The sequence below is a fragment of the Opisthocomus hoazin genome, chromosome 4, assembly GCF_030867145.1.
Source record: "Opisthocomus hoazin isolate bOpiHoa1 chromosome 4, bOpiHoa1.hap1, whole genome shotgun sequence".
Lineage (NCBI taxonomy): Eukaryota > Metazoa > Chordata > Aves > Opisthocomiformes > Opisthocomidae > Opisthocomus > Opisthocomus hoazin.
Window position 1 is genome coordinate 4,671,076 of NC_134417.1, and position 14,035 is coordinate 4,685,110.

General features: G+C 39.6%; 1 protein-coding gene across 5 annotated transcripts in view; it reads left to right on the forward strand.

Annotated features, from left to right (window-relative positions):
• The window catches only part of ARMC8 (armadillo repeat containing 8), a 74,983-nt gene extending 62,203 nt beyond the window's left edge, over nucleotides 1–12,780 (forward strand). For all 5 annotated transcript variants that reach the window (XM_075417676.1, XM_075417679.1, XM_075417678.1 and 2 more), the window contains 8 exons: nucleotides 1,142–1,228; nucleotides 3,428–3,520; nucleotides 3,978–4,127; nucleotides 5,907–6,002; nucleotides 8,235–8,330; nucleotides 8,796–8,868; nucleotides 10,150–10,243; nucleotides 12,178–12,780. In XM_075417676.1, coding sequence (XP_075273791.1) covers nucleotides 1,142–1,228; nucleotides 3,428–3,520; nucleotides 3,978–4,127; nucleotides 5,907–6,002; nucleotides 8,235–8,330; nucleotides 8,796–8,868; nucleotides 10,150–10,243; nucleotides 12,178–12,211 — 723 coding nt within the window. In that variant the 3' untranslated portion in view covers nucleotides 12,212–12,780. The remainder of the gene's footprint in view (nucleotides 1–1,141; nucleotides 1,229–3,427; nucleotides 3,521–3,977; nucleotides 4,128–5,906; nucleotides 6,003–8,234; nucleotides 8,331–8,795; nucleotides 8,869–10,149; nucleotides 10,244–12,177) is intronic.
• Nucleotides 12,781–14,035: the final 1,255 nt, after the last annotated feature.

Below are 14,035 nucleotides of genomic sequence, written 5' to 3' on the forward strand. Positions count from 1 at the left end.
TTAGGAGTTTGTGAAAGGCCAAACATGAAAACATCAAACCCTTACAAATGTAGAACGCACAAACATCAGGATTGCTTGAAGAAGCACAAGGAGAAATAGAAAAGGAGGGCCATGTGAGAAAAACAAATGTGGATGTCAGACTTCAGTGTAAACGCGGCTGGTGGCAGTTGTTTTGATTTGTATTAAATAAGCTGAAGTCAGACACTTGTATGTTCATTCCAAAACGCCAAGAATTATTCTTAATAGAAAAATGAAAGTAATATTAAATAAAGATAAATTAATTTTCAGTCAAAGTTAATAACAACTGCGTAAAGTCCTTTCTCTCCCCCCTAGTGTGTATAGCTGTATAAGCCATGGAAGAATAAAGTCTGAAGCTGTAGGACTTGCACATACATACTTTAGTGCAAGCCACTGTAAATGCAGTAATTGTTAATGTTTGCAGTTTGCTCACTGCTCCAAAACAAAGGGTGGCACAGAACAACCCCTCCATTCCCCCTTCCTTTGCTGAAGGAGCAGCTGTATCCTCCGTGCCTATTTCCTCACGGAGTTTTCTCAGAACATACAAGGGAGATGCTGTGTTTGAGAATGGCGTGTATTGGTCCTGCTGGAGACCTAGGCACAGATCAGAGAGAGTGTAACTGGTTCCAGTCTGCTTGCTTTTCTGAAAGGATGGTCAGGAGGAAATTTGCTGTGGTGTGCTTTGCATGAGGTACGGAAGTGCTGAGGAGGCTCCTCCTGGAGCTTCCTCCACTTTTCTGTAAACTATGACACAGAGGTGCACTGCAGGACACAGCCTGCTCCCTGTTGAGAGAATGGCTGCAGAGCTAAATGACAACTGCCAGCACATGTGTGCTTTGCAGAGCAGGGATCTGCTCCCACTGATTTCTTTCAAATTGGACCTGAAAGCTCTCAAATCTGGCTTCTGTGAAATAATCTTGCATTGCTCCAGCTTGTCATGTAATGTGTATCATCACACTGAGTTGAATGAGCACTGTCTGGACCTGCACTGCGAGCATCAAAGCATCTCCTAAAGTATGGAATATTGAAGTGCAGCGTAATTACAGGTATTCCATTTCAAAACGATCCCTTCCTTATCCTACTAGTTAATGGAGGTTCCTCACTCTCCTCTTTGTGACTACAGGTTTTACAGAATGCTCCAAATGAAATTCTCGTAGTAGCATCTTCCACGCTATGCAATCTTCTTCTGGAATTCTCTCCAAGCAAGGAGGTTAGTATTTATCCAGAAACAAGTAGTAATAGACAAAATTACATTATACGATATTTCAGTAAGCATAAAGGTATCTTAATTGGTAGCCACTGCTTGTGAAGCATTATAGAATTGTAATGTTAAGCAGACTGTAGCACTGGTAGCTTGTGAATAAAAAAACCCAAAACAACAACAACAAAAAAAAACCCAAAAAACAACCACCTGTTGCATTTTAACATGCTTAAATATGGTTGAATAGTTAAATGTAGACTCTAAAGAAAAGAAGTAGACATGATATTTTGGCATTTTTTACTTGTAAAACCCTATTATCTAAAAAATTCATAAGCAAAAAGACAAAAAACTGAGAATTGGCAACATGGTCCATTGTCTTAGAGAATTACTGCTGTGATCTTGAAAATGCTGGCATAGCTAACTCTTGTGGTTTTTGTTGTTCTGGAATGAAGGATCCAGGATATCTGTTCTTGGGTTCTGCAATGTCTGTATTTCATACAGATAATACATACATATCAATACTTAATAGCAATGGAACTGTTCCCCAGATCTTAAATATTTCTTAATTACAGAAAACATTTGCAAGATTGTGGTATTCTTGGGGCTCCATGCCCCTACAGGGCACTTTGGATGACCTTGGTTTGATCAATTGATCTTGGTGGTTTTAGTCATGTCTGCGAGACAGGAGATTAACTGAAATAACGCCAAGCACAGTTCACTGGCCCGCGGGCTTTCTTGTTCATACTGCAGGTCACAGGCAGCGTAGTGTTACCACTTCAGATTGGATTGTAATACTGAATTTTCTGTCAGGACACATGGTTCATGTGAAAAACGTAATTGCCAGAAGAAGATACTGCTTATGCAAAATGAAGGAATAGTTAGAAGTGTTAGATTTGAAAGTGTCTATAAGCTATCTCATCTTTATTTGATATGTTGCCTTTTTTTTCTCCATAGTATTTTGAGAATTGTATGTAAACTACCAGTGACTGAAGTAAATAAACAAAGCTGAAGTGGATCTGTATTTTAGCTTGTAAAAGAGCTGAGTCAAAACCAGTTTTGGAATGTCTCCCACCTGCAGTGGCTGTGGAGAAGTCCCTAGGAGCCAGCCAGCTACCGGGCCTGTGGTGAAATCCCTGGCAGCTTATTGCAGTTCCCAAGTGCCTGGGACTGGGTGACCTTCGACACAAACTGCTGCTGCCTGGTTCTGTTATGGTCTTGCTGCTACTCAGTGAGACGAGCTTGTTCCTGCAAAGGGCAGCCTTTTCCACACATTCCTGTTTTCTGATTAATTCAGCTCTTACGCAAGTTAAAAACCACACAACCCCCAAAACTCAAATATGTTTAATTATTCATTGCTTCTGAAGCAGCAACTTCTGGCAGAAAGGAAAACCTTACAAACGAGAGCAGCAGAAGTCATTGGATGAATCCTCTTAGCGCATGGGCTCTGCAGGTCTTAGATAAAACCACTACTTCAAATTCGGTTCAGGTTGAAAGTGGTTGTTCCAGAGTTACCTTTTATTACGTTAATGATTTTCAAAGAAAAGGTGCATGTATTGGTATTTTTCCTGTCATTTAACGATGTGATATTGCAAGATTTTGCACTTCAGTCTGATCATTAAGAACAGTCTCTGGTTTCTTTATTATGCTAAAGTTTTTCTGTTGGATTTTAGTTTAGTCTGATTGCTAAACATAAAGATTAAATGTCAAGAAAGTTATCAAGTAGCTTTCATTGTCCTTAAGCTCTTGTAAACGGTCACATATGTCCCACTTGATACCCCAAAGGATGTCATTGCTCAAGGACGACTGTTTGTGGTGAGCAGTCCCAAGCTGAAAGTTGTAGGGGGAAACCTGTTTGCTTGGGTGAGTGTGGCAGGCGTGTATGTAGTATCACAGCAGTATGTGTGTGTGTGTATGCATGTATATACACACACGTGTATATGGCTGTGCATATAGATGTGTACACATACATGGGTACACACAAGAATAAAACAGTCTTGAGCTGAGGTTTTTTGTAAAACCCTACCTTTTAATACTCATGAATATAGGGTATGGCTTGGCCAGTTCATGTGGGTGGAGCGGACATGTTGTAAACTCAAGAATAAGGTATAAGCAAGACTTTTCAAATTATGTTTACATTTATATATATGTCTAATTAGTCTAAGTAGTGTGTTAAAGATTTTCCCCCCCCTCCCCCCCTCTTCATTTTAGCCTATTTTAGAATCAGGAGCCATAGAACTTCTATGTAGTTTAACACAGAGTGAAAATCTTGCCTTGCGAGTGAACGGCATTTGGGCTTTAATGGTAAGTAGAACACACTGATGAAATACCACGTGTGATTTCGTTTCTTAAAAAGTTTGTGAATGTAACTTAAAGAACTTGTTAGTTGTTATTAAAAACAACAGCTGAAGTCTAACTTGTCTTTCCACCTAACTAGAGAAAGAAACCAGTATCAGCCTGGAACAGTTCATCAATTAGTCCGTAAAATAAAATAATCTCTTTTTGGTTGCCAAGATCATTCAGGGAAACAGTTAAATAGCGTCAATAGTAGCATGCCAGGGGACAAATAAAAGCAGGTAATAACCAAGTCAGCCATAAGACTGTGTGGAAACTTAATTCACTGTGTAGCAATTCCTCATAAATGATAATCTTTGCAAGATTAATTTTAGCAAGGGTATAGCTTGCAGGTAATAGTCTGCTAAAGTGTGAAAGCTGAAGTTTAAGGTAAAAAAACCAAGCAAAAATTTTATGTCTTTTTCAGAACATGGCTTTTCAAGCGGAACAGAAGATCAAATCAGACATCTTGCGAGGTCTGAGTACAGAGCAGTTATTCCAGTTGCTTTCTGATTCCGATGTAAATGTTTTAATGAAAACTTTGGGACTCCTCAGGAATCTTCTATCTACTCGCCCAGTAAGTAGAGCTGTCAAGGTCAAACAGACCTTCTTCTGAAAGCTGATCAAACATGCAGACAATACCAATCAATTCTTAATCTTTTTTGTAAGACAAGTTATTTTTCTGTTTAATATTAATGTTCGATACATTGCTAAAACTGAGGCCTTTGGAGTTATCCAAATATCTGTAACCAAACATACAAATCGGTATAAGAAAACATTTGAAAGAATTCTCTACATCCAGTGAAACCTTGTATTTATTAGCAAATACAGAGCTAGACAGTTACGTGTAATGTTCGATTTCATTGCATTTAGCTTTCAGCAAAATTATCTTCCTAGCAGTCTTTCTGTGAAAGTTGTCCGTAAGAGGGTTGCACTGTTGAGTCAATATGTGGAGAGGTATGTTATCTTAAGGAAACCTGTGTTTCTTCTTTCTTGGCACCTGAAATATTTCTGTTCTTATCCAACTATATAGATAGTACTGGCTTTTTGAATTTGACTGTGGGACTGTGCACTTGCAAAATGCATACAATCATTTTACGCACTGAAATAAAATGGTTTGAAAATGTAAGCCCATGAATTGTTTTTGACAGGGAGAAAGAGATATTGGTGGAGGAAAAGAAAGGGGTAATCCCCTGTGAAGAACAGAGGGAAAACATGCAGCAAACATTTGGCAAGCCAACATTTTTGTGGGGGAAAAAAACCACGAAGCATCTACTGTGCATTTATCACGTATTGTGTTTCTACCATAAAAAGGTCACTGCAAAACATCTTCTAATATTTGTACTCGTTGAGTCTCAATAAGCTTCATAGAAAATTAGCTCTGTCTTAATGTGGAAAGATATTTAATAACCAGTCATTCATTAAATTCGCCCTGAGCTCTTGACAGCAGAGTCTCATTATCACTTAAGCTGTTCTTCATCTGAAACTATGTCCCAGCTTCACCTACTTTCTCTAGTGTGTTTTAGAGCCAGAACCAATCATTCTCATTCTCTACCCAAAACTCACTCCAGAATAACTCATCCAGCAGCTTTTGAATGAAGTCTCGTAATTAGCAGTTTTAAGAAGTCCTACAAGAATCCCTAACATCTTAAAAAATTGTAGTGTGCCATGTGCTGGTAATCTCTGGTGGCTGTTTGTTGTCACTCTTGAGTTTTGGTATCAGTTAATCCAGTAGATCTAGTTTTGTCTTTTTTTCTGTTACTCCTAATGATCAATTTTATTCTAGTATAGGGGTTTATAGTCTGTGATCAAATGACCTTTTACCTATAAGTCTCAACTTGAAACAGTTTTCCTAGATGATAAGTAATGTGTATGGCTTATTTCTCTGAACCTTCTCAGACTTTGGAAATGTGGGTATCGGACCTGGTCACAGTGTTCCAGTAGGAGTAGCAAATACCAGATAAGAAACCTCAATTTTCTTACCCTTCTCTGATATTCCCCCATTATCAGAAGCGAAGTGTTTTTTTCTAACTGCAGCATCATACTTAGGGCTTGGGTCTAGTAGGATTCAGTCTTCAGACTGGCGTCTATGCAACTGGGAAGCCAGTGTCTTTTCTACAGGTTACAGTGAAATCAGAACCAAGGCCCATATCATGCTCTGTCAAACAAGACCAGGCTTCAAATGAAGAGGAGTGTTATGAAGCATTTCTGCTGTGATAAGTTCTTGTTTTTGGGAGACCTCACTAGGAGCTAGGGTCTTTGTGCAATGTTGCTACTACTTAGAGCAATTCAAGTAGTAATGCCCCTTCTTTGTCTGGAAGGTTACGCTGATTGTATTTCATCCTTGCTTTGGCAGCACATAGACCATATAATGAGCACTCATGGGAAGCAAATCATGCAAGCAGTGACCCTCATTCTGGAAGGGGAGCACAACATAGAAGTCAAAGAGCAGGTACCCTTTTTTGTTTCATGTTGTCTTGGCAGAATAAAATTTAAGAAACAGCTAAGAATGCTTACTCTTCTCAACATACCATTTTTGTTTGGGATTATGATGTGCTGTGAATATTTTACAGAGATCTCTCAGATTAATAACTTTAGTACCTACGAGAATGCTGCTCTTTCTCATGGATTATTACAAATGTGTTTGAATTTAATTCAGAATTTTTTTTTAAATGTAGGTTTGGTAGAGAGGAGGGCACTGTATGTGAGAACAGAAGAATTAAATCTAAGACAATTGCATGGCAGAAAGGGGACAGTAGGAACACAGGAAGAGAAAGAAGCCAGTATTTCACCCTGGGGAAAGGGTCATAGTTATTTGCTCCTATAGCAGCCATGGGAGCAGTCAGTAATGAAGAATACCATCATCGCCTGCCTTGCAGGCAGTAATACATGTTCTGCTGGGAGATGTGATAACTCAGCTGTTCTTGGGTGCCTGCAGGAGCCAGCAGTGATTAGAGGAGGAGAGGCAACTAGCAGGGAAAAGAGCATGCTGATGTAGCCCAGGAAAAAGTGGGGAGGGATGTGCCCTGACAAATTGAAACTTAAGAAAAGCAATATGCAAGAGGAAAGGGAGAAGGAAAGAGGAGATGACCAGTAGGGAAAAACGTCCCTGGTTTGGTGGTAGCATAAGGGGGCCAGTGTACAGGGATATCTGCTGCGGGGATCCTAAAGCAAAAGTAAGAGGATAGGTGGGCAGAACGTGGCTGATTGACTCTTGTGACAGACAAGACAGTCAATGGGAGAACCCTGTTTCTTCCTCATACAGGGCATGTGGTGATGAAGAATGGGGACAGCGAGAAGCTGAGGGAAATTCCAGAGGATTGCTTTGGTTTAGGATGTATATTGGTGGCAAACAGCATGGCAAAAGAGTGTAAGAATACAGCTAAATCCAGACTGGACTAAATACCTGCTCAGTGAAGGCAAACAGGTGTTTTATGGCTGCTTAAGTGGAAAATTAGCAAAAAATCCCCCAAAGGCTCTTAGTAGATAGCAAGTTTAGTGATACCATGGTTCTGAAACACCTGAGGGGTTAGCCAGTTGTGTCTTTCTAAACAGTTATTCCTGACAACGCTCTAGTGACAGGAATGGCCTTCATTGCAATAGAAGGTGATTTATCTTGCCAAGCCTCTCGGAATTATTTTGCGCAGAATCGGTGTGCCTGAGAAATACTCTTGGAAAGGGCTAGTAGGCTAGGGTTGATTGTGGCTTTTATACGTAGAGCATTTGCTTTGTCCCTGTGGTGTGATCAGCAGCTTGCTTTCATTTCAGAATCAAGCCATACATCCAGTACTGCCTATCTGCATACAAGAGCCCATGCTTCTAGCAGGACAGTACTTGTCTCTGTCACTGACTAACTCATCCGTACGTAATTAGCAGCTTCAAAGTAATAAATCTCTGCAGCTGCTGACATGAGTGCAGTGCAGCTTAGACACAGGCATCATACAAGTGATGATCATTCTCCGGTGTCCTCCTGTAGTTATCCCTGCATGTCCAGAAAACATGGTTAAGCTCTTCTACAGCTCTTTTGGAAAGAATGTGTAGACCATCTCCCGGTGCCTCCTGAGAACCGGGAAAGCTGCCAGTGCGAGTCTTAATGCCGTGTCCATGTAGTGCCAACATGGGTCTGGATGCTTCAAGGTTATTCTGTAGGATGGCTTCTCTGATTTGCAAGAAATAACCAGATGCATTAGTAGTTTGACTTATCTCTGCAAGTAAGATGAGTGATTACACTTGGTGAAAACAAATTATGACTCTTCGAGATCAGCAGAGGCCTCTGTCTTTCCTTTTTCTGGCCTGAAGAACTAGATGGCTATGTTTGGGGTTTTGGGTTTTTTTTCCTTTCCAAGCCACTGATGCAGAATAGGCTGCTTTATTCTCCCATGTATTTAATCCTTGCTATATGCTGCATATTTCTGTGAGAGGCTTAAAATTTTACTCATTGAAATGAATTAAGGAATGTTGCTTTTCATTTTAAAATTGCAGTGACTGGCTTTTGCCAGGGCTGTTCATCTATAGCTGTTAACTCTTTGGCATTGGGCCCAGATGTAAGCAAGCTGGAAATTCCAGATTAAAGATATTAAAACTAATTAAAGAAATTGTTTGTCACAAGTTCAAAGCTGTCAGGGAAACTGTATAAAACATGGGATGTGGTCTGTAGCCAAATAACAGTTTTTCTCTCTTTCAGACTTTATGTATACTTGCCAATATAGCAGATGGAACGACAGCAAAAGAACTCATTATGACCAATGATGACATCCTGCAGAAAATCAAATACTACATGGTATGGGTAATTTCTCTTAAAGGTTTTATGTTGGTCTTTTGCAGGAATGAAAAAAGGGTACTTAAGTGTTTTGTTGTGTAGATTTTTCAGTATCATGCACTTAACTTTCGTATACCCTGTTGTGTTTAAGAAATCCTGTAGTGCAGTTCTATATGGCAGAGGTGTACTGAGGATCTGATTAAAAGGAAAATCCAGTGACTGGTTCCCATAAGAATGTTACAGTGACTTAAGCAATACGATTTTATGATTTTGGAAAAGGCATATCTTGTAGACCTCAATAAATAGTTGGAAGGAAGTGATTGAATGCTATTCAAGTGCCGTATGTTGTGGCACTATCTTTGACAGAAGTTGTAGATAAGAACTAGTCCAAACTTTGGTAGCTTATTTATTACAAGATGAATGCCAAAATGTAAGTGAGAATTTCTGAATTTCTTCTAAACTTGCGTACTATTTTTCTGTATTTAGAGTCATTCAAATGCGAAACTTCAGCTTGCTGCCATGTTCTGTATATCTAATCTCATATGGAATGAAGAAGAAGGTAAGAAAGCCTCAGTATTAATGCATATACAAGTTACTATCCTATTCAAAAGACTAATGTTCCATAATAATCAATATTTGCAATGCTCAGCACAGTGGGATCCAAAGCATGAAAGGAGACATCATTACAGGTATAACATGGAATAGTGAGAGTGGTCAGGAGGACACTGAGGAAAGTGTAGAGCTGTTCGAAGGCAGGGAGACACAAGAAGAGGGTGTCAATAAATGGAAGTTGATGAGAGTCACACAGTGTGAGGTTTCCACCTGTGGCATTTCTGTAAAATTTGAAAACAATTGGAGTGAAAGAGAGTCCTAGTAAGAGGACTTCTGAGTCTTAAGGAGGCTGTGGAAACTCATTGCTGGAGGGAACAGGTTCATTGGAGGGGATAAATGGATTAGAAGGGGGATTTGTCGCAAAGAAGTTTTCCCTGGCGTGGATGGCTTGAATGGGTTGGGCTCTGAGACTCTGAAACCAGTCAAAGGCCTTGTGAGTGGAACTGGAAGGAATGGGGAAGGCATTTGGTAAGAAGAGTCATGGCCTGGAACAATGGAAGGTAACAAGGAAGGAGCTGAAGGATGCTACTGCAAAGAGAAAATATATGTGTGTGTGTTGAGGGTTGGAAAGGGCAGATGGAGGCAGCAGTGCAGAGCTGGAGGAAATGGCAAGGGAAGGAGTGGTGGAAGGTGCTGTGCTTTGAGGAATGGTGGGGCTGGGAGGAGAGCTCGCTTAGACGGAGGATTTACAGACCCTCAAGTTGACCATGCTGCTCTTCTGCAAAGAAATCGGTGTCTTTACTTGTTTTGGGGATTTATTTTTTTCCCTACTGCGTAACTACTTTCACATCTCTCACATCACAGAACTTCATTCACTGTGTGACACGTGGCTACGCTCCTGGTGGCTTTCTGCTCATTATACTGGCATCATACAGTGCTACAAGTCAGACTCAAAAACACACCTGCAGTTAAATGTTCTCTGTGTCCAAATCAGAGAGATGAGAATAAACCAACTGAAGTCAAGCTTCTTACTTTAGGATAAAATGCGTTCAGGTTTTTTGCCTTCAGAATTTTCTTTTCTTTAAACGTATGTACATGGAGTACAAAAGAAGAAATTAGAGCTCTCTTGGGAAGTAGCCACAGCTGAAGGAGTCTTTCGATTGCTGTGTTCTGACTGAACTGTGTTCCATACCCCTCCTGAAAGCTGGCTTCTGCTACCACTCCTTTCTTCTGTTCTACAGATGTTTATTTTTGGTGGTATTCCCAGCAATGTGATTTATTGTTTTAGGTTCACAAGAACGCCAAGATAAACTACGAGACATGGGAATAGTAGATATTCTACATAAATTGAGTCAGTCATCGGATCCAAATTTGTGTGACAAGTGAGTATAAAGAAAAATGCAAGAAGATTATCAGAGGGAAATCTTTGCTTTTTATTTTATAAGTATCTTTTTCTGAAATCTTTTGATTATAGAAAAATTCCCCAGAAAAACTGTCTTTCATTGCACTGAGTTTTATGGTGTATAAAAAAAATTGTGATGAACGCTTATTTAAAGAGCGGGTTTTGTATTGCTCAGAAGTAACAAATTTTGCTGAGGTTCTCAATAGTATTAAATATGTACACTTAAGATCTTCTAAACCAGTGGAGGGTCCTCTCTGAAATCTCGCTGATACACAAATATTTGTGTAAACCTTGGACTAATAACAAAGTTCCAGAGGACTGGAACAATGGTGAACAATGGTAAAGCATCACATAACACTATGAATTAAAAAAATAGTACAAGATCACCACTGTTGGTAATCGCAGTTAAATTCTTTTAAACTAACTAAACTCAGCAGTAACTTTTCCTACATCTGTTCTGTTACTCGTCTACACAGATCATCTAGCTTCTTTACAAACATCTGTAACCAAAACAGCTAATGACATTTTCTGGTGGGTTTTTTTTTGTGTTAATCTTTTGCAGTTGTCCCATCTACAGTTAGTAACAACCCATATAATTTTTGTGAACTGAAGGATATGGTCTGCTTTTTTGACGAGGTCATACACAGACAATACAACTCAAAACAGTGCAGTGTTTTAAAATGCATTAAATTTGTGTTTCTTGCTTTTATGAAAGATATTCTAGTGTTCTTAGAGATCTTTGTAGTAAAGTTAGGACTTCTCTGTTTGATATCTTTGCCAAAGTGTCAGTATTGAATGTGATAATTAGGAAAACGTAGATATAAGCAGGCTCACAGAAAATCATGGAAAAACTAAAGAAGTTTTTCAGACAGTGAGAAACAGCAATTAATGTTACACCAGTAAAAATACTTACTGGTTAATGGGCCTCGCTTGTCAACACACCTTGGTTTTAAGAGACGGAGCTGACTGTGCTTAGCACTGCTTTAAGTCACTGTCCCTCCCATTTCTTCTGGTCACCTGCTGCCACTGTTTACCCTATCCCAACTCTGCCTCATCAGCCCCCTCGATGACTTGTGAACGTAGCAGGAAACTTGGAAGAAAAAAAATGTAATCTTCCTCTGGGTTGCTGGGTTGTATCAGATCTTGGAAAAGTCTGTCAAGGTCACGATAGCATGGTTGGGAGGTGTGGGGGACAAAGGAAGAGCAAAGCTGCTCACTTCAGATGGTAGGAAACACTGAATTAGCTGAAGTGGTGATGAGACTGTAACCCTAGACTTTTGGGAGGGTTTTTTTTCTTAACAAATATGTTAGACGATGTTAGATTACATTAATTCCAGTATTACGCTGGCTGTTGCTTCTTCTTTCCCTCTCAACTTAGTGTATGTTTTTGGTTAGGCCAGTATTCCTGACAGAACTAATGTGCTTCTAGTATGTTCTGAGTTACGACACCTCTTTTATTTCTCAGCTCAGACACCTGCTTGTCATGGTACATCTGTATTACAGAAAAGTAATTGCTCTTCACAGTTACTGCTTGTAAGGGGGCTTTATAAGGCATGTTGGTAATGAGCTTCACTATACATCTTAAGCCCCACGGTATTTGAAAGTTGCTCAGTTTATGCTGAGCACCTAATATCATCCTATTCTTAGATATAAGGTGAATTCATAAATTGTTGTAGCATGTGCAGAGCACTCCTGCGCCATGGGCTAGATTCTTCCAAACTGAAGGAGCCAGCCACCTGGCTTCCTTTTACCTCAGTCGTTCATCCTTCCTCTCTTGCTGTCTTGTACATAAAGCTGTTGGTGGTGTTGGGTTGATAGCTGCGCTTGATGATCTTTTCCAACCTTAATGATTCTATGATTCGGTTGATGATAAAGCTGAACCCCAATAATTAACAGGTTGTTCCTTTATTGCAGGGCGAAGACAGCACTCCAGCAGTATCTTGCATGATCAAAGACTAAATGAATCTATGGACACCCCTCATGTCTACTTAAGGAAGAGCAGGAGATATTCCTGACTCCTTATATTTGCACAAGTCACCTTGGGCTGCATTTTTCTCAGGTGCAGGGAGCTGCTTTGCAGAAACAGTTTAAATGATCAGGTCTGCAGTGCACTTGAGAATTTTCTTGAGGTAGTTTCTTTACTCAGAGGACTCTTGGGGGGTTGTTTTGGTTTTTTTGGGGTTTTTTTCCCTGAGCTACCTGGACTTTCGGATAGAACAATCAAGTCATCGTTTTCCTTTTGGGCCTACAATTTTCTGCTTTTGCTGCAGCCTGCGTGTGTGGATGTGTGTAGGTGTGCTCGAGTGTGTGCGTGTGCTTGGGTGAACGTGTGTGGGTGTGATACCTCAATTTTGTTTTTTCTTTTTTTTGGTGAAAATCTTTTTCTACAGGTTTTCAAGGGTTAACCATTGTTTGCTGTACGAATACTTCAATGAATTATATACAGTTTGAATGAAATGTTATTTAAAAAAAAACCAAACTGTTGTATCCCATAAAGTTTATTTTGAATTTTGAACAGATGAATGTTTTTAAGTAAAATATATGCATTTTCTGAACTTCAGCTTAACTTACATTATACTTCTTTTTAAAGACAAAAATAGAGGGAGACAGTACTCCCCAAATTCTAAGAGGCGCATTCTGTACTGATAAGGTCCAAGAGGTTTTTTTACCACCATACAAGGTCACCTGGTACTGATGACATGCTCAAATCCATGGGATGGGTCAGCTGAGTTGTTCTGGGTTCCTTTACGTGTTTAGAAGAAAAAACTCATACTTCAGAGTTAGCATGACTGTTGGCTTTTCTGGAAAGGAATAGGTGGCTGCACTGTCAGCAGGCATAAGCTATTGCTTTAGTAGCCAAAACTTGCTCAGATAATTGCTGAAGGGTTAGCTTATTTCACTGGTGATAAATATTTGCTGATCACTAATATCGATAGAGCAAACAGTATGTTATGGAAGGTAGACTTTCAAGAGACCAGAAGGAGCTGGCAGATTAAGGGATTGCTTTCATTTGCATCCTTTACCTCCGGATATAGTTAAGAGACTTACAACAAATTATTTCTGTGAAAGATCAGCTGGGTGCATTAAGTTCGGGAAGGGATGGAAAAATTGGGGGTTTGTTGGTTTGTTTTTGTTTTGGATTTTTTCTTTTTATTTTAGCTCAGTAACGTTGCTACAGATTTTGTGTATATATGCAGATATACACACTTGCATGGATTTGGATACCTGGATAATAAGCAATGGGATTTTACTGCGTTCAGAAGCCTAGATTGTCCATAAGTTCCTGCAATTGTGCCTGTAAGGGTAGAGAAAAAAATACCAGTACAAATGAAGAGGATGGTAAGGTTAGACTGGAATACGAGGCCCCAGTGGCTTCACAGTCAGATATGCATAGAAACAAATGAGGGCAGCAAGGAGCTCTCCTTCATACAGTTCAGGATTCTTGCTTTCTTCCTGTATCTACTTTCTGACTTCAGTTTAGACCATAGTTTTAGTAGTCAAAATCTCCAAACACTATATTTACATAGCACTAACAGGCACGCTAAAGATTGCAGCCAATGTCTTAAACCAAATCTTTCTTTTGTTACATTGAACTTCAGGAAGGCTGCAGCAAGAAGAGAGGTCTGTAATTTTGCTAACCATTTTTGATAGGTATCTTAATATTTGCTTTCTAATCAGAAGGTCAAATTGTGATAGCCTTACTTTTTTCCAAGGTAGCTACTTGTGTCAGAAAATGTGACCACACTTTGGCCTGGAATTTGAATGTGCTATG